General features: G+C 48.6%; 1 protein-coding gene across 2 annotated transcripts in view; it reads left to right on the top strand.

The window, feature by feature from the left end:
* The window catches only part of RNF220 (ring finger protein 220), a 217,791-nt gene that overhangs the window by 149,512 nt on the left and 47,624 nt on the right, over positions 1-20,655 (top strand). The window contains exons 6-7 of one of the 2 annotated variants that reach the window (XM_084211595.1): positions 9,183-9,278; positions 13,389-13,431. In XM_084211595.1, coding sequence (XP_084067721.1) covers positions 9,183-9,278; positions 13,389-13,431 — 139 coding nt within the window. Of the gene's footprint in view, positions 1-9,182; positions 9,279-13,083; positions 13,242-13,388; positions 13,432-20,655 lie in introns of those variants that run through there. The other variant, XM_084211596.1, reaches the window with a different exon arrangement.

Here is a 20,655-nt window from a genome sequence, read left to right as displayed (position 1 = left end):
CTGCTGTCCCCACACAGCTGCTGGGCTGGAGCAGCCAAGTCTCTGCACAGAGCTCTGCATTCCTTGTGCAGCCAAGAACGGAGGAGCTGAAGGAGCTGCTGGGCTCTGGGACTCCAGATTGTGTCTAATGACAGCTAATGAAAGCTGATCACACGCAGCCTGAGCTCAGCCTGGGAAATCACGTGTGGGAGTTCCTGGAGCCGGAGCCATATGCCAGCTTTGGATGGGGAGAGTGGGCCTCCCTCGAAGGAGTGAAGTACACCCAAGGAGGAGCCCAAATCACTAAAAGACCCCATCTTAGTCTCAAACCCCTCCCCAGGACCCACCTCCCATCCCCTTGGCTCACAATGCAGAAAAACTCACAGAGCATCATGGCATCACTGCAAAGGGCATAATTTACTGATTTGCTGTCAGCTGGACTTCATGTGGCACAGGGGTGGGAAAGACCAGAGCTTGGGCAGGTAAGAGGAGGCAGGGAGCACTGCAGGGCATTGCACAGCCTCTGAAAACCATGCTGTCTTCTCCAAGGTGGGCAAAGGCAAGTGCTCCAGATTCTTCTACACTTTTGATGACACAGTCCAAGTGAGGGAGGCTCCTGGCTTCCAGACAAGTGCAGGGCATCTCTTACAGGAGATGTCTTCATGCTTGTTTTATTAGAATTAACTTCCAGTCTCATTCCCCATTGGTTTTTCTGGAAGCTTATGGTGATTTTTTTGGCATGTGATGTCAGAAGCAAAGACTGACATTTCAGTTCTAGATTTTCTCCTCGGGGCTGGGTGTCTTGCCAAATACATCAACACCTCGTCTGCCCCACCACGGGAGACATCTGGGAGCCACTGTGCTCACCCGAGCTCCTAGCAGGTAGGGACGACTCCCAAATAACTCCAACAATTTCCCAAATCCTTCAAGGGAAAAAAGAAATTGCAATGATATTCCATGGTGCTCCAGACCTTTGTCTCCTGCATGACTATACTTTCCTCCTGTGCCCTGGAGCAAAGTATAGTCATGCAGGAGAGTGGAGACCTGACTCCTTCTCCCACGAAAACAAGCAGAGCAGAGAGAAATCCCCAAACCCACCACTACTGATAATCCACAGAGTGTGAGGCTGCCTTGGGATGTCTTGAAGGAGCTGGAAAGGGCACCAGCAAAATGAAAGCATCTGGACTGCAATCTTCCTGTTCCCTCCCCATCAGGACTCATGTAGATAACTCAGCGGTCCCAAACGCATCTCCTGTGAGGGAGAAGGACGGCTAGGAAGACAGATTAGCTGTTTGGAGGCAAACACAGTGAGTGACTGACAGAGACCAGATAAAGAAGAAGGTCCATCTCACGGCAGGGCCAGGCTTTTGAAGTTTCCATTGACAAAGAATCCCATTTGCCTTGAGTGAGGGGATTAAACTGGGACTGGAGCGTCATTCTATGTAAAAGAGATCAATCGTCCCCTGTCACCACATGGATCTTTTCCCTTTGCCCGTCACGTCTGGGACTAAGAACATTAACTTCAAGAAGCCGGGAGAGCAGGGAGGGAGAGGGTGAAATCAGGAAATCTTTCATTCCCTTCTCAGAGAGCTTGAAAGCTTCTCAGCCCAGGAGGATTCATTATTTCTATGTGGGTTTTGCTGGGAGACAAGTCCTGTGTGGCATGGGAAGGCACAGTGCTGTCACCTTCACCTGAGATTGGTATTAAAGGCCCCTTTGTAACCAGGTGGGATTGAGGAGGAGGGTGGTGGAGAGATGAAGGCTGCTCCTTTCTTTTGTGCCCACTGAATGTTTGCAACATGGGGTATGAATAGCCCACCAGGTTGTGAAGTCCCTCTGGTACAGTCACAGGCAGAGGGATGGGGTACAGACCCCCGGAGGGGGCTTGCAGTCCATGTCCAGGCACCCAGGCATCACTGGAGGTTTGCCAGGCACCTCCAGGAAGATCTGTACCACTCTGAACTGGTGGAAGGGGACTACTGCAGTGTTTCCTGGCCAGTCCTTTTCCTGCTGCCAACAAAAAGGCCAGCAGCTCCAGCAGCTCAGCAATGGGAGAAGGGGCTGCACCTCCCCAGCCCTCAAGAGTGTCCAATGGCAAAACAAACATGGGCAGGCTGGTTTCACTCAGGGACAAGGAAACTGGAATGGCTGCAGGCTGGTAGTTACTTCTGTGGTCACCAGTAGCTCTGATTCCACTTTAGGGCTCATTTAGGACCTTTTCCCATAGCATCACTACCATTGCCACTTCTGTGCTGGCCTGAGGCTCTTCCTGGGGGGCAGCTGGAACTGGGGATTTAATCTTCTCATGCTCTGTGGCCTAGCTCTGCTCCCACTCCTTCCCCACAGTTGCCCCAGCAAACATCTCTCTGGGCAATAAATGCTCAGATGTAAATGCATGTTCCTTTCCCACTGCTCCCCTGCCCCTGAAGAGCTGTCACTCACTGCACTGGGTCAATTTTCATGGCAATATGTCAAAGAAAATCCAATCACTCAACATGGGATGTGATGAATGCAGGATTATTGTATCAGATTCTTCTATTATCAGAGCTGACTGAGGCAGTGACAGCCAAGCAAGGGCTGCAAGCTGGGTCTCCAGCCAGCACCACTGCTTGGTGCCTGGGCTCCCTCTCTTCAAACACAGCTCAAAGGGCAGTGCAGAGCACCACAGATCTGTTCAGGATCCTCATCTGCCCTTAGAGACCAAGCCTAATAGATGGTGATACACCAGTGGGGACAAGGCACTTGGACAAGCAGATTGTCACTCAGAAGGTCCCTTTCTGAAGGTCTGTCCAAGCCAGCCATGCCCCAGACCTCTGTGAGGCCTGAGCTTCCCTGCAGCACTCCCCAGCATGGCCAGAGCCTGGGTCTCAGGCAGAACAGGCAGCAGGAATGTCTCACAGAGGCATATGGAGTACACCAGACTCCATTTGGACTGGTGGCTGTGCAGGAGTCTGCACACAGCTGTCAGCAGCGAGAGGTTCCCTTGGGTATCCTTCCCAGACTTCATCCTCTCCCCTTGCCTTTCTCCCCTTGCCTCAGCTGCCTCTTGCAAGGCAGGAGAGGAGCACACATTGGGTTGAACCCATGCTGGTGAGGTGTAAATCCAACTGTTCCCACTCTTCCTTGAGCAACTGGTGCTAACTGGAGAGTCAGCATCCCCAGGTCCTTCTTGCTACCTAAGAGCGCTTCACTGCTGCCTGTATTTCAGGGTATTAGCTGCAGACTGTTACCTGTCACCTAACAGGTAAACTTATATCCCCTGTGGGATAAGAACAGGTACTGATCACTGAAGGGGAAGAGACTGGGTTCATGAAGCATCCCAGCTCTTGTGGTGGGTTCAGCATTCATTTTCCACTGCTGCTTCCTAATACATGGCTGCAAATTGCCTTTCCCACTCCCAGTCCTGGCTGTGCTCTTGCTCTTGCTGCACACACTGATGTGAGTGGCTACGGGCAAAATCCATCCCACGCACCCAGCAGATGCCTGTGGCTGGTTTGTTTAGGTGTGCACCCAGCTCCACCGAGGGTGCCCGCAGGCAGGCAGCCAGCACTCTGCTCCCAGACCTCCGGCAGAGCTGGGAACCCAGCCACAGCAGCAGAGCTCTTTGCTTCCCCCACCCACCCCCATGATTTTACAGCTTCACCGAGCAGTTTGAGAGAGAATTACAACATCAAGTGGGAAATTTGACCACTAAAGCCCTCCAAGGAAAAAGAGCTTTGAAGCAAGCATGATTTGGAGCCTTAAACCTTGACAGAATGTCTGTATTCAGCCCTTCCCAGCTGCCTCACTTGAGATGAAATTTCTAGCAGAATCATTTAACTTCTTCATATCATGTCCATGGTGGTAGGAATGGGGGACGGGTGTCGGTGCCCTGGGGTTTTAACTCCTTCTCTTGTGTCACTGACAGACTGGGAGGTTGGCAAAGTCATTCCCCATATCTGTGCTCCCTCCCCCTGTAACTGTGATTTACAAGGAAAGATTTAAAAGCTAAATCTGAGTATTGTGGCAAAGCTGTTGCCAATCTGGGGACATGGGAACGGCCCACAGATATGTGAAGGAGAGGAAATTACGTAGGATGAGTGTTAGCTGGCTGTGCTTCCTGCAGTTTGGGGTGATGAATACCAGAGCCACTCCAAAACCAAGTATCTGCCAGGTTTTATTCCATAAAACAAATTACCCCATGACCAAACAAAGCCCCTCACTCCCCTTGGGCCAAACAGCTGTACCCTCCCCTTAGACCAGGGGAAACCACTGCATTTGGCAGAAAGAGCAGAGAGGGGCAGAACTGGGCCAGACCTCTTTCCCCCTCCATCTCCAGAGTGCTGATGGGCAGTTCTGCTAGAAAGGGGCCCCTTTTCCCTCCATGTAGCTGGTGTCTCTTCCAAGAGGATGCAGAGCTCCATTACAATCCCAGGTGTCACTGTAACACAGAAATTAATTAGTAGTTCACATTTCTGTAAGTTTATTCTGCTTGGGAACCACTGGAATTTTTCAGTGAAGGCCAGAAGCTGCTGATACCATTATTTCTATTCGCCATTCACACCCTTCTCACATTTAAGCCTTTCATCCCCAGCTCCATCCCACCTTTATCTCTGCCAGCTAAAAGCCACTAGATAATTTTACCTCTAACTTTTCCCGGGAGCAAATGTGGACCCTCCAAAAGCTTCTAGGAAACTCAGCTCTAATAGTACCATCTTTGTGTTGGGGATCCTCCAGCAATAACATAAAAAATGGCTAGCAGAGTTAAGGGGGGAAAATCACAGCAAGGCCTGGTATCACTTATTGCTTTCGGGTTACAGTTCCCAAGTGATAACAGCTATTAGCAACACTTTGACGTCTTCCCTACCGTGGAGGGGAGGGCAGGAGACAGAAAACATGTCAAGCCATCACCTCCATGTTAAGTGATAAGTACCTATTTAGACGGCAGAGTTAAGGCTGAATGCATCAAGCAGGGAACACTTTGTGCCAAAAAAAAAAAAAAAAAAGAAAGAAAAAAATTTAAAAGGCCATATAGATACATAAAAAGCAGGGTTAGGGTATTTGTTCTGCTGACAGCAGCTGTGATGGATTGTTTAAGAAAAATAGACTCCTTATGTTTTTCCAGGGCTCTCAGAAAGAGGAGTCCAGCACTTTAATACTCTCAAATGACTGGCCTTGAGAGGCAGCAGAATGTCAGAGCCACCGGCTGGGCCGTCCCGATGCTGACACCTGCCCCGGCTGCCGGCGAGAGGCCGCGCTTCGGGCTGGGGGCGGCGTGTGCCGGCAATTTCCGTCCATTTCCCGGCGCTGGCGGCTGCCCCCTGACACCCGGCCCTGCCCGGCGCTGCCCGGGGCCCGGGCCCGGCGGGCCCGCGGGTCAGGAGCCGCCGGCGTGCTGGCACGGGTGTCCTTGGTGACATTGCCTCAGCGCTGCCCACGGCTCCGGCAGGCCGGCAGGGAGGAGCAGGCCTGGGCATCGATGGCCTGTGATCACGGCAGCCGCCATACAGGCTGCAGCATGGGCATTTGATTCACTCCAAACCTACCCCCGCGTTTATTTGTGTAAACTAGGTGTTGCTCCTCGTTCGGGTGAGCTGCCGAAACGTCCCCGGCTGATCTCTGCAGGATTGCAGATCCGTGGAGCGTGTCGGAGCGACCAAGGGGAGCCCTGCAGCATGAGCGAGGCTGATGTGCCCTCGGGATCCGGGGACATCCAGACACGTCTCTTCTCCGTGGCACGGCACAGCTGGGCTCCAAGGGGCAGGAAGGAATCACCGAGCAGGGCCACGGCTGCCCGGCACAGCAGGAAGGGCAGGAGGAAGGAGGGAGTACAGGGCTTGGACAAGATTGATGGCCTCGTTGCCATTAAGAAAAAAATTAGCCGGTGGCGGCTATCATATTAAAGGGTGAAGAAGCCGTGAATTATTTTCTTAAAGATCTTATCACTTACAATGATAATTTTACCTTCCAAAAGGCCACTTTTAATGAGGCGAGGCAGGCAAAAAGTCATGATTTAATGCCAGATTTTTTTTTTCAAACACATTTTACTGCTTTTTTGTCCATGTTTAAAAAGCGCCGGTGACCTTTTTTTATTTAGCTTGCCCCAGGTGTAATGCTCAGTCTGATCCTCTCAGGGTTTATAACCTCCACAGAGAGTGCCTCCACCCAATGGAGAGATGATTTAAAGGGGAGGGAGAAATATGAAGCTGCACCACCACTCACACACAGCCCTTGCTCCAGCTTTGATGGTGGATGTTGTGGAGGGGAGACCGGGGAGGGAGGAAGGTCCTCTCCCCCCAATATCCTCACTCAGACACACTCTGAAGGGCAGCTGGGATGTACTGGCAGCCAGGAACGGATGAGATGGCTGGTGGCCTTAACCCAAGGGAAAAGGGACATCTCAGCATCAAGGCTTGTTCCCACCGTGCTGAAGAACGTGGTCCCATGGCAGAGAGCATCTCCACATCAGGCCTGTCTGCACAGAAAGAACCCAGTACTACGTTTTTGGGCTGGGATGCCAGAATTTGGGTCTGCCATGTAGCACGGGCATGATGAGGGCTTTCCCTCCACAGCCATCTTCCCAGAATGCAGCTGACAGAGGAATGGGAATTGTATCGCTACCCTTCCTCTGCTTGCCAGGAGCAGTGTGGGAATGAGCAGAGTGGTGAAGGGAACAGCAAATCCTTGGCTTGGTATGCTGTGGTCAGGCATCTTCACTTCTCAGCCATTGGAAAACAGCCTCAACATGACAATCTGGGGTAAAAGAAGCCAAAATTGGGACTGTTGAGGCTGGCCTCCTGCAGGATTGAAAGTCACGCTGGTGGCGAGTGCCTTTTCTAATCCCTTAGCCTCTGAGCCTGCATCCCTGCCTGCCCCCATGGCTGCCCGAGAGGCAAAGTGTGGCACAGCACAGGGAAATGAGAAAAACAAATGAAGTCAAGTTCCCTAAGAGTGAAGGGGAAGTGTGACTTGGCATCTCTAACGCTGTGTTTAACATGCCGGCAAGGTATTTAAAATTGAAGTGCTTGCACACAATTTAAAAATAGACAGTTTATTAATCTAAACTGCAAGTGTATGTAGAAGAGGCCTCGAGATTGACATCTTTGGGATTAGTTTAGCCCTGCGTTTTTCCAGAGGTCATTGCCATGGTGCTCAGGAGGTTTGTGGAATAAATGGGGCCAGCATTCTTCCTAGGACCACACGCTAAAAACTAATACATAACGTTTAATTTACTGTCTCCATAGCTAGCCCAACCATTTTTCACATAATAATATTGGATTAGAGCTACCAGAAGCTGAGGGGGGGAGTGGGAGGCGGGCAGGGTTTGTCTGTCTGTCGTCAAGGAATGGGGAGATGGGTATTTTTTTCCCCTTTTCTAGAATACATTGGAAGACAAAACAGATTTAACTCTCCCAGCTCCAAGATGCTTGGCTTATTAGGGCATTAACTGTTATTCTGTTATTCTGAGTCACAACTGAAGGCTTTGAGCCTCATCCCTGTGTTTTTTAGGACATGTGCAATCCTGCTTATTCAAAAATGGTCCTCACTCTCTATTTAGAAAATAAAGACACTAAACAACAGCAGGAGCTTTGGGACTGCATTCTACAGAAATTCTGCAGAGGGCTTTTCCAGAAATAAATGAGCTGTTCACCAAAGCAGTTGGGTTTAGCCAACACATGAAGCCAGAGAGCCTCCCTGCCCTGCCCATCTGTCCCCTGGAAAGTGGAGGCTGGGCTCTTGAGGAAGCCTTTGATGGATGCCCCCAGTCCCGTGGGCTCCCACTGGCCCTCCCAGTGCCTGGCATCCTGTTGGGCTGAACTGAGGAGCAAGCCAGCCCCAAGATGTGGTCAGCACAGCCCTCAGTTGGCAGAAGGGGTTTTGTCCAAGGAAATAACCAAGCACCCCAGCAGGCAACTCCTCTGTGACCCCTTTCAGGACATCACATCTCCCCAGAGCCAGTAGAGCTGGGCTTTATGGCAGAGATGTGCACTGCACACTGGGACATGCCTCTTGCCCTCATGGCAGGGCTGGCAGCTCACACCCATGGGGTTAAACTCAGTACCCAAACTCTCCTCCTCCACCATCACCCCGAGCCTGCCTTCCCTCCATGCCCGTGCTGGCTGCACTGCTGTGCTGTTCGCCTGTCCAAGCCTGGGGGATTGCTTGCTGCTGACCGAACCGATTTGTATGCTGAGTCATTTTTCCACTTTCTCATATCTTTCCCAAAAAATGCACATTTTTTCATGTTTCATTTCAGCCCAGAGGCAAATATTTCTGGAATACTTGCCTTTCTCGAAGGTATTATGCTTTTTAATAATGTTGTCACCACACTTGACCTGTCCAATTCAGATGATATCTACACTTCCCTTCACAAACACACACATCTCCAAGCAGTCATTTATTGTCAAATCTTGCCAGCTGATTCTCAGAAAAAAACATCTGCAGAGCTGCATTTCCAGTGTACATTTTTTCACAATGTAGTGGGCTATATTTAGCCTAGTTCAACTAATTTATAATTTAAATTAGAATTTTAAATTGCATTTTTCCCTCAAAGTCCTCTAATCATAAAGTTCAATTGCAAGTCAGTGTACATTTCTTCAGATGCTGTCAAACTCCCATAGTAATTTTCCTGCTAGAGTTCACTGTGTGTAGAATTTAGACTTACCTACTATGGACTTGAAGTTTATCAGTGATCTCTTAGGTCTCAAATATCACAGAGCTTTTTAACCTTCTAAAAGGCCCTTTTTTTTCTGTGCTACTTATTAAAATAAATAGCATAATTACTGAAGGAAGAGGTAGTTGCACTGCAAAGGTGCTGAGAGCTTTAGTGCAGTTTACAAAGCTATTGAGAGATTTAGTGGCACTTAGAAAGGGCAGATGAGGACATGTAAGCACTGCTCCACCTCAGCACTCCTGTGCCTTATCATGAGAATTTCTGGCGTGGTCCTCACATATCATTTCCAGCAGGGCCTGATTCGTCCCCAGCCACCAGACCTGGGGTAAAAATGACTGTCCCATTCATTTGTACTTTCTTAGACCCAGCAGCCTGGTCCCCTTATGGGGCAGAGTGCCTTGCAAAGAGCAGAGCCAGTCCCACAGCCCAGTATTCCATCCCAGCACCGTTCCACAGCTCAGCAGATGCTGTCCATGGCTTTGAGGACAGCTCAGAGACAGGCAGAGAGATCGGCAGTGCTCACAACATGAATTTCTCCTTTCTCTTGCAGTCAATTTTGTTGTCGGCCTCAATCAAGCGGGAAGGAGATTCTCCGACAGCATCACCCCACTCCTCAGATGACATCCATCACTCAGACAGATACCAGGTAAGCAGGTAGAGGCTGTTGCTGGTCTCAGCCTTAGGCAGGGAGCCAGCACGACCCAGTGCCCGCAGCTCTCTCTGTGTGACAGCCTTGCTCTTGGCTATGCAATCACTGCCCTGGTTCTCCTACCGACATCATGGGGACATGAGCACTTGGCCCTTCACAAGACTGCAAAGGTGGGCTTTTATCTGCAAAGTCCTCCCAGATCTGACTAGAACCACTGTGGTATTTAAAAATGTTTTTAAATCTTTATAGAGGTTTCTGTTGCATTATATTCACCATTTTGGTTTAATTTCCATGGCTATGTTTGTAATTTTCCACCCTGTGCCCATTGAGAAGTTTTCAGAGAAGTGACATTTTTTACTCATGACTCCCATCAAAGACAGAAATGAGTGGACAATCCACAGCCACACCAGCCTGCTTTATAAAACACTCTCTTCCCAGAAGAGCAGCAGGTCTTGACTTTGGTGATGCAATGAGTAAAACTTGAGCGAGATGGAGCAAGAAATGAAAAGGGGAGCAGCACAAGTACAGCTTGGCTGGTTGTAAGTCTGACTGTATTTTTAGGGCAGGCTGGCACACTTGACTCCAACTCAACACACGTCCAGCTGTTTGGCTGCAAGTCTGTACTCAGCCACTGGCTTCAAGTAGGCTCTGAAAGACAGCAGATAAATTAATACTGGTCATCAGCACAGACCCAGGCGTGTGTCCACCTGCTGTGCAGACAGGCTGGGTGGGCTGAGGCTGTACCAGCGTGGCAAACACCTATCACCCTCTGTTCTCTGGTGGCCTGCAGCCATACCCTGTACCCAGGGTCAGGCAGGCACTCATATCTTCCTGCACCAGCCACTTTGCACATGCCAAGTCTGTGTTTGAGCCTGCAGAGAGAGGCTGATGACCAGTGCTGAGGCTCTTACTGAGCAGACCCAGTTATGTGTTCCTGAAGATGGGTCCTGTTAGTAGCAGAGCTGTACATTTGTTGCCCATTATTCCATCCTCTGTCCTATTTATTGGTTATATTATCAGTTGTGGATCATAGTCCCATGTGGCTTTGAGGTATAACTTGGTGTCACATCACAGCCGCTTTACTTTCCCATGAGTAATAAAAGCTGGAGCAAAGCAAAGGAAGCAAAACCTTGCAGAAGATACAGAAATGCCTGTTTCAGGTAATCCTGCTCTCTTTCCTGCCTGTTTATTAAGGCTAATAAATAAATTATGTTCATTTCAAAAGAGCATAGAAGAGATTTTTGCTATGGCCCCTTTGTTGGAGAACCCTCCTCCCTTCCCACCCTGCCAGACATCAGTCTCTGTGAGATTGGTGGCCCCTTGCAGCCCTCTGTTCCTGTACATTTTTATTATGTCATACTCAAAGACAAATATTCTTAGCAGAAGCCCCTCTATGTGCTGAGTCCAGCTACTCTGTAATGTGCTTTAAGTTTGTGAGCTTATTTTATGGAGGGTTGCAGCCCTTAATGCAAATATCTAATGGGAGTTGTACGTCTGCACTGCAGGGAGAAAACATCTCTAGGGCCTGATTTTCATTTATGCTTATGCTGGCTGAGTTACGCTGCACTGGCAGTGTAAAGGGACCTCAGAGTGGGTGCCAAGGGTGTGTAAAGCCTCCGTGTATTCTTAATAAAGCCACAATATGAACGAGAATTCAGTCTGCCTGGCTTACCAAGGGAAAAAGCCCAGGAAGCAGAGCAGAAGACTCTCACGGTGGTGATTTTAAGGGCTGCAAAATTTAGCTTTCCATATGCAGAGGTGTGCTGGAATTATGACTGTCCCTTGTGTTGTGATCTAATCATGATTATACACTGCATTAGTAACATGCTAGAACGTGAGTTATTGGCGTTTGGGTTTTCAGAATTCCTGTGGCTCAGTTTTCTCAGTCTTCGTGCTTATATACCAATGGGGATACTTAGGGAAGGAGATTAATGAATAGGAGTGCTACAGAAAAGGGGCTTGCACAGCACTAGGGCTGCTTGCATTGCTCCCCATGCTGAGAGGGGGCGGCAGTGAAGGCAGTGGGGGGCTCCTGGGTGTGGGGAGGAGGCATCCTCCTGCCTCCCCTGTTGCTGGAGTTTGGTACATGGACACTGATCAGACCGAGGAAATGGCAGCCAGTGGATTTGGTCAGTAGGGGCTGCTCCTCTTACAGTACGTTCTGTCAGATGGAGCTTTGAGTAAAAACAAAGCCGTTTTAGTTACATTTAGATAAAACCCTGAATACCCAGTGGAGAAATCAACAGCAAATTGCAAGTGAAACATTGTACTGCAAAGATGGCATTTCAGGCTTGGAGGGAGCCCACAGAATATTTTTGACTCAATTGCAAGTGTAGTGTAAGCAAAAGCCTAAAATCCTTGTCCAGGGAAGGCTCGCCTCCCTCCCCATGAGCTCAGGTAAGCGTGCCTCCCAAAAGACAGCTCAATTTATTAAAAGGGTAAAGCCAACAATCAGCAGCTGTGATTGTGTGAGTAAGCCATGTATGAAAATGCAGCTGCGCGTTCAGCAGGCAGAGCTGGGATGTAGGACAGACTGTGCAAAGCTCACCAGCCAGCACTGAACTGTCCAGCTGCCATTGTCATCTGGGGCAGCAAAACATGTATAGGGGTGGTTTTTGTTTTCCCTCTGAAAAAGAAGAAATAGACTGTCAGGTGCCAGAGAGGAGACCCAAAATGTAGGTTTGATTCCAGGAAACAAAGTCTGAAGAGTCTGCAGAGAGGGGAACTGATGAGATTTGCGTGTATAGGAGCCTCTGCTGCCCAATTTGTAGCCCCCAGCTCTGTCCCAACCTCAGGCCAGTCTGCAGGGGCCATCCTCCTCCACAACTGTGCAGCAAATATGGGAGGGAAACCCACGAGACAGTTCTGACCGCCCATGTTTGCTGAACCATGGAAAGGAAAAGAGGGAGGAGTGCCTGGAAAGCACAGGCTTCGCCTGCAGCCAAGGTGTCGCCGTGATAGGGGCATTTCTGGGCAGGGCAGGCAGGTGTCAGAGCCCTGGAGCTGAGGTGGATGCTCAGCCTGGCCCCGGCAGATGCAGAGGGTGTCAGCAGGCGGGAAGGACGGGGCTCCACTTCCCAGGGCTCTGCTTCCTGAGGCTCGACTCCCCCAGCCAGGGCAGGCCCTGGGGGCTCCACGGCAAGGCCAGGGCGGGGCAAGAACAACTGCCGCCTGCCTCTGGGTCTTGTTACCCCTGGATTCTGATTGGCCAAGAGCCCTTGGGCCCCAATCTCTGATTGGGCAGAGGAAGTTGGAGAGGGACACGCAGGTGCATGATTGGTCAGTGCCTTTGGGTTAGTTTTAGGGCTAAGGCTCTGATTGGTCAGTGACATTGGGCCTGAAGGGTGCTCAATCACTATTGGACAAGGGAATCTTGATGGAAATCAGGAAGACTGCTTCCCAAATGCTCCCAGGCTCTGATTGGTCAACTGCCCCGGGGGCAGCAACCTGCCTTGGGGTCGGATTAATCATGGCCCCTTGGGTTCCAGGGGGTCCTGATTCCTGATTAACCAGGCACTCCAGGATCTCAGTAACCCTTGATTTCTGATTGGTCAGGTGCCCCAGGGTCTCAGTAATCTATGATTTCTGATTGGTCAGGTACACAGGGTCTCTCTCTCTCTCTCTCTCCCCCCCCCCCCTCCCCTCCTCCCCTAGCCCCTGAATTTCGATTGGCCAGATCCCCCGCGTTCCAGCCGCCCCGGGGCTCTGATTGGCCGGGCTCGCCGGCCGCTGCCGCCCCCTGTCGGTTGTCATGGGAACTGCCTGCTGAACTCTCACCCGCGCGCAGCGGGTCACATGACCGGGGCCAACATGGCGGCGGCCGCCGGGGGCTGATCGGCGGCGCCCGCCGGGCCGCGCCGCATCCACCCGCATCCCGGGCCCGCCGCCCGCTGCCTGCCCGCGGCGCCCGCGGCTATGCAGAGCGGCAAGAGGGGGCCCGGCGGCGGGGGCCGGGAAGAGGTGCGTGCTGCGGTGGGGGGGAGGCCCGCGGACGGAGCGTTGTCCCGGGGATGCGCGGGGAGGGGGGGGACCGGGCCGGGCCTTGTGTACGGGAGAGGGGCGAGTTGTTTACATCCGCGTCCTGACGCCTTTGTCTCCCCTCTGCAGACCTTCCTGCGGGTGCGAGCGAACCGGCAGACCCGGCTGAACGGTGAGTGCGGCCCCCATCGCGCCTACTCCTCCGGAGAAGTTTCCAGAGTTGGGCCGAGTTGTGTGGCACCCCCGTGTCCCCCACGCCGCAGGGCGGGAGCCGCCACCAGCCTCGCCGGGGCCTCGATTTGCCGGGAGGGTGCAGGGGGCGTTCAGGTGAAGCCCTCCACGCTCACCCGCGGCTCCCCCGCCGGGATCCCCCAGCCGGTGTAAAACAGGCCCCAAACTCGTGTTTTCTGCGTGGGGCCCGGCTGCTGAGCTTTCACAGCTCACATGGCCGAATCCTGCAGTAAACTTTTAAGGAGCCTGAGCGTCATCTGACGTCATGGTTTGTTTTGTTTGGGTTTTTTTTTCTCTCGAACATACAGATGCTGGTGTTGTACTTTTATTCTTGTATCTGTGGGTGCTCCTAACAAGTAAACAACTATTTCTAGTGGACAATGGCCTGCTATTTAAAAACCAAATCAGACATCGTTTCTGAGAAAGGAAGCCCATATCTTTGCTTTGAAATTGGAAAGAAAGGAAACTTTTCTTAATAGAGCTGAAGAGGTTGAAACTTCTCCAAGTTCAGAGGTCAGAACTTACCATGTACACAGTAACAATGTTCTATCATCTGGTTTTGTACTGCCTGTAGCTACTTTAGTATGTAATATTTAGTCAGAATTTGGTTATTCAGGTTAATATGAGGTTCGTTAATCTCAGGCTTCCTGATGTGATAGTTCACTTTAACACCTCTGATGAGCATTTGGAGTTTATTTAGAAGATCTGCTTGAACAAAATAGCAAAAAGGTTTAGAGTATGTTGATAGAAAACACTTTGCTTGAATTTGAAGGCCTTCATGTTTAGTGTAGTCTTAAGTAAATAGAAGCTACTGTTCCAGAACTATGATAAGTTAGACATAGATGAATTCAGAGTTAGCTTTACAATTTTTAAGTATCAACCCAGAGGGCCAAAAAACTGCAAACTCCAGAATTCGTCTGTTAAGCCACAGAACAAAGAAAGGAGTTACCTTGCACCAGTGACAGGTAGCTGCTTGCAGGTGCTCTCTCTGCGCTCCAGGATGGGTGCAGGGAGCTGCCAGTGCTGGCAGGCAGACACAGAGTTCAGATGGCCCAGATACATGAGGTGCTGCTCTGTGGTGACTTGTTTTGTGTGACCGAGGTCTCTGGAGTCAAGGATGTCAGATTGTTCTTTTATCATAGTTGGATAGCTAGGCCTAAGCTCTCTCCTTCCACCTTTCTTCAGGCCAACAATTAAGGTGCAGTCATCTTATTTTAAATACTTTCTTAAAGTCTGAGCCAGACTTGTGAAATTCTTGGTGTTGTGAGTCCTTCAGCATAAAGCAAAGCTCTCAGTGTGAGTGTGCTCTGCTGAACTATATCAGTATTGCTTTGTGTTTCTGTCTCTGTCCCAAAGCAGGGCTGCAGCACAGTCTGGACAGGCTGTGATCTCCTTTTGGGAGCTCTTCTTGGCCTGTGTTGGATATTTTTGTGAACCTGTGCTCATCTGAAGAGAGGCAGGTAGCTCTGTACAGCATTTACATTGTTTATGCTGGATGTGTTACGCTTCTTTATGTACCTTTTGTGGTACAGCCATATTCTAAATGAAAGAATATTTGTGCTGCCCTAATAATGCTGTCAGTTCTCTTCTTTACCCTGAGATGAACAGGGTCCAGATGTCAGGGAGTTGGATGCAGAAATTCAGCTGAAGTGCTTTGGGTCTCAGAGAAGGTCAAATTAGATCAGAACTGGTTCCTTCTCACCTTAGCTTTTTGTGACTGATTACTGCTGCTCCCAGAACATACCTGTGGTCATGTCTGGTCCAGACTGCCACATGGTTGGGTGGGTCCTACTGCTCCTTTCTCTGCATGTGTCTTTACATTTGTACTTCTGAACGCTGGCTGCTTTCTAGTTTTCTTCCTCCACATTTGTTTGTACTGAAATAACTGCAGTATTTGTAAGCTATGCCACCTTATTGTTGAGTAATTTGAGCAGTTAAGCTTTAGATGGAGAACACTCGAGTGCTTTAAAGAAAAAAAAAACGCTTTTTTATCTATATATCATATTTTAATGAGCTTCTAATCAATCATGCAACTTTAGTTTCCTAATCCTGATTATTTTACATGAACAGAAGTTGTGTAGGACTTGTCCAAGGACAACTGGCACTTTGTTTCATATTCTCATTGACACACTGCCGAAACTTAAGATCTAGCAAATGCAGTCTGTCAAATAAAAATCTGTTTCCTTTGTTTTATTATGTTTTATGTGTACTTTTCAATATTGTTGTAACCAGTTTATCTTGGTATTTCTGTCAAGCACTTATGAGCTGACCTATGAGTTCTAGAAGCACTTCTGGAAACTCCTCCCTTTAAAAGGGCTCTCAGTGTTTGCTCTTTTTCCACATTGTCCTTGACACTAATCTTGGCTACCCAGGCAGTTCGTGACTCAGTCTTGTTTGGACCTTGATGTTTTCCATCCTGTTGTGTTCATTTGGGAATGTGCAAAAAGAACTAAGGGAAGAGAAGGTAGAGAGGCACATGTCTTCTGTGAGCTTCTGTTGGCCTGGCCAGAACATGATTAGGTCCTGATAGCAACATGGTTCACGTGTACCTGACTGGCCAGAATTTTAATTCTGTAAGTCAAAGCTGTAACTTAAATTGAGCTGTAAGTAAGGCAAATGCATTTTCAAGCTCAGGAGCAGGAGATTAATGTTCTGTCTGTTAGGCTCTTGGTTGAGTGTTTGTATCACAACTTCCCTGTCAGCCTCAGTGAGTTAATCCTGCACCTCTCACCTGTGCTAAACTCACTTCCCAGAGGTTGTGTCCTTGTGAACCCAAGCATATGAGGTGCTGATTCCTGATGAACCTCTGTGACAAAGGAAGCATTTCTTTCATTTGCCTTATTTCCAGTGTTGCCAAACTGGAAACTTTAAGCCACCCTGTAAATTGATGCTTGTGGAGTTTAGCAGTGCAGAGCAGGTTAGGTAGTCATTCAAAATTAGAGGTACAAAGTTTGGCTTAGTGTATCAGAACATGGGTTCAGCAGGTTAAGTAGGTGCCAACCTCAGAGAATAGTGTCAGATTGAAGGTTGCTGAAAATGATCTGTGTGGAACTTTGACCGTGCAGATGTGAAAGCTGCACTGAAACCCTTTTGTGAATCTGGCCCTTAATGTTCTTTTTCAGGCAGATGAGCAGCAAATTGTACTTAAGGTCTGAAACTGATTCCTTCTCGACCATCTGTTTTCTTGCTTTTGCTTCTTCTTGAGATGGCTTTTTGTGCTCTGCCACTACTGCCATTGTTCCCTTCCATCAGATGCTGTGGATGAGTTTGATCATTCACAAAAGCTTTCCATGACAGATCTAACAAAAGTAGGTATAGCCACTCCTCAGGACTCCTGTAGTAGATTTGCAGAGAACAGGTGCTAGCTCTTGTGCTTGAATATCTTTGATGTAAGTTTAGGGTTATTTCCAAAGTTCTCAGGTGAGTTGTGAAGTAGGTCCTTACAAAGCTCCATTTGCACCTCCCTGAGAAGGTGAGTCCAGTTTTGGTGGTTACCGCAAGCCTGTCTCTCCAAACAGACCGTGCAGTTTGTTGAACCACCAGGACCATGTCCTGTGCTTTTGTAGCTGATGGAGGAGGAATAAAGCTGGATGATTTTCACTGGAAAGGAGACAAAAATGCTTCCACTTAATTTGATTGGCCTGCCAATGCAGGAGCTGCTAATGATGTCTGCATAGGACTCAGGGGACCACTCAAACTGGTGGAGGGAACCATAAGAGATATTGCTAGTAACTTAATCATGGCCTTTGATGCTGCAGGAGAGGTTGGTGTGATGTCCACTGCTAGATGCTGTGTAAGAGCACTTCTGAGGTAATTAGTGCTGTGTCCTGAAGGTGAATTTTTGCTTGGGGAGGGGAGTACCAGTAAAAACTAAAATCCATTAGCTTTTCTCAGAGGAAGTTTGGCTGGGCTAGAGAGTAACATGATCTTTAGGCATTAATAAGGTTCAGCCTTGATGAGGAGAGCCCATTGTTAGAAAACATCTTCAGTCTCTTCTGCCAGTAAGGCAGCAGTGGCGGCTTGGGTCCTTGTCTCTGTGCCTGTGGGAAGGCAGGGACCAGTGTGCCCTCAGCAGCAGAGGCTTTGTTGAGAGCAGCTTGGCTCCTTCTCTAGTGCAAACAGCCTCTCACCTTGCACAACCCCATATTAGAGAACTGCGTATTAGTGAAGGGAAGAGCAATTCCATAGCCAGCACAGCTCCTAGGTTAAGTCAGAGACCATAGCTGAGACGCCCTGCCCTTGCAGAGGATCCCAGTTCTTGCTCACCTCTGTGTGCTACTTTCTCATTCATTTGCTATGGTGACTTAAACTCCCTGGGTGCCTGATGGTTTCATGTAATCTGAAGGAGAACATGCACTTGCAGCAAGAGCCATGTATAGGGTAATGTACATCTTTAAAAGTGAGGCCTCAGAGGTGCTGGAAGCCCTCTGATAGCCTAATAATAATTATTAATGCTAATAAAAACTAGTGAACTTCTCACCTCCTGGCAGAAGGTTGGAATAATAACTATGGAGTCTTTGTTCAGTCAGAGGTAAGAATGGGTCAGGCTTGTGCAAAAACCTCCTTCCCTGAGTTCTGTCCTTTTTGTACATCCAGTCCTCATCCGGCTGCATTTTTATCTTCCTGAATTATGGGAGGGAGGGAATGAATGACTTTTTCTTGTTCTCCCCCCTCTCCATGCTCCTGCGACAGGAGCAAGGGAGAGAGGGATTAGTGAGCTAATTAGAAATGATTGCATCTATCAACACTAATTAGCAATCCTGTGGTCTCACTTGCCTGTTCTTTTGAGCTGCTCCCCTTCGGGACAGCGCCACAATCAGCCCCTGCCTTTGGGGCCGCTCCGTCCCTGCCGCGCTGATTGGAAGTGATGGCCGGGCTGCGTGTGTCGGGCAGGGACAGCGCCGCTCGGATGTGCTTTCCAGGCTGCTCCCTTCCCATTCCTCCTGTCACCAGGGGCACCCTTGGCCTCCGTGGGCACGATGCTGCCACTGCTAATGACCAGAGAATGAAAATGGCAGGGGGATTTGTTTTCAACACCTCTTTCCTCCAGTGCCTTTTTCATTTGTGGCATTGCAACTCAAAGGGATGCTTCTCTGTGGAGCTAAATGAGCCAAGAAAGGGGGTGGCTGCTGGGTCTGGTGTAAGAGCTGGAGCAGAGTGAGGTTCTATTCTCAGCTCTGCACTAACTTTTCAGCAGCAGATCAGGTGCTTGTTCGGGCAAAATGGTCCCAAGAATTTATCTGTAGAAGATCCAAAATAAGTTGTCTTCCTTTTGTCACTGCTACAGTGCATGGATTGGAGGATGGCAGTAAAAAAAACCCTAAAAATACCTATAAATTCACCAGGCAGACTGCTCTGAATTGTTTGGCCATGGGGAGTCCTACCAGAATAATTAAACTGCTCCTTCCCTGCATTTCCCTGTTAAAAACATGAGGTGCGAGAAATTTGTGTCTGTGATCAGGATAGAGGAGGCTTTGTTTCTGTGTTTCTCTCCAGATGGGTGTTTGCTAAGCAATGCTCAAGCCTCCTTCCATATTTTTTGCTGGCTCTATAGAGCTAGTGAGGCAAGGAAAGAGCATCCTAAACTTAAATGAAAGAACCATGCTGAAGGATATAGGTATGCACTAAACCAGAACTTCAGAAATCTCTTGGGCACTAAAGTACGAGCCAGAAAGAGTGTGCCTAAATGAGAGGGTTGTTGAACTGTCAGTGTGGTGTACCCAGCGCAAGAGAGAGTTGTGGAGCTTCAGCAAATAAAATTTAGACAAACAATGAAAGCTGTGTTTATTGAGAGTCTGTGTTGTTCAAAGTGCCAGATATCAAAAACATTTTTGTTTTGGTCTCAAGTTGCTCTCTCTTACTCTAGGAATGTCACATTTACAGAATCCTTTCCAGCATGGGAGGAGTAGAGATGTATTTTTCAGGGAGTTTTCACACATCTGTATTTCAATGAGGAAAAACAATGCCCACTGATTCCTTTGAAGCTTTCTTAGTGCTGGAGCATGAGAGAGTATAGGGGACGATGAAGACTCCCCAATTGTGGGAAGGTATATTCTAACCCAGAGAGTCCTGAGTCCAGGGAAGACAACAAGAGAGTCTTGAAGGAGGCCTTTCTGGTCTGTGCTGATGTGTTCAGCTGAAACTTAAAAATTCACTTGATGTGTGTGCTCTAAACTGATGCACTTGAGAAAACAATCAACAGAAACTTGCCTGTACACTGGTCCTTCCCATCCTGGCATTCCAGAAGCTTTCTGTGACTCGTTGGCTGCAGGGAGCTGTTGATCCCCACAGTGTTCAGGCATGAAGGCTCTCAGAGAATGCTGCAGTGCTCACAATGTCAGTAACGATTTCTGCCTAATGCAGCTTTTTGGTGGTGTCATCTCTCATTATCACATGGGCTTTCCTTGGGCTTTTTCTTGTCTCTCATTCAGAATTTTGACCTTCCTTATTAATTAAACAGTGACTTTCCTGCAGCCAGTGATTGAGTTATTCAGTAATACCTGCCTAAAGCCATCATAATAAAAGACAGAAGTTCTTTTTAATGCAAATGATTTGGTTCCAGATGTTTTGATCACATTAAACGATGGCTCAAATTAACCAGCTATTGGATTAAGCAACAGGCTACCTTGGCTGCTTTTTCTAATTATCATGATTTGTAACATGTTTGTTTCCCAGATCGTGCTCTCAGGAAGGCAGTGTAGCCCCTAGTTTTCATGAAATAAAAACAATAGAGAGACAGAAGCTATCTGGCATGGGTCCTGTGTTTTTTGTAGCAAATCTCTTTCCTTTCCATAAATATTGCCTGCTACCAAGATGGTGCTTTGACTTGTTTGTGATTGTCTGAGAAGGAATTTTTCAGGGTGTATAGCCGGCTTTGAGGTCCTGGAAGTGATTGTTAAATATCTTGTCCAAGGCTATCAGGCGCTACATCATCCTTCCACAAGTTTTTGTAGAGGAAATAGACATGTTAATGGAAGGGCCTCAGACTTAGAAGGCAAAATCCAAAACGGGGTTCAGTAGCTTGATCACTCAACTTTGAAAACAATTTCAGGTTTCCAAGGGAAAGATTTTAACCATACTAATAATTTACCATGGGATGTGTAGTAGATGTTCTTCTCCTAGTTGTTAAATTGTGAATAGCTGCCTCTGTGGAATCAGAGTGCTC

Source organism: Fringilla coelebs, assembly GCF_963513975.1.
Source record: "Fringilla coelebs genome assembly, chromosome: 9".
Classification (NCBI taxonomy): domain Eukaryota; kingdom Metazoa; phylum Chordata; class Aves; order Passeriformes; family Fringillidae; genus Fringilla; species Fringilla coelebs.
Note: the sequence above shows the minus strand (reverse complement) of the source record. Positions and strands in the feature narration are given on the sequence as shown.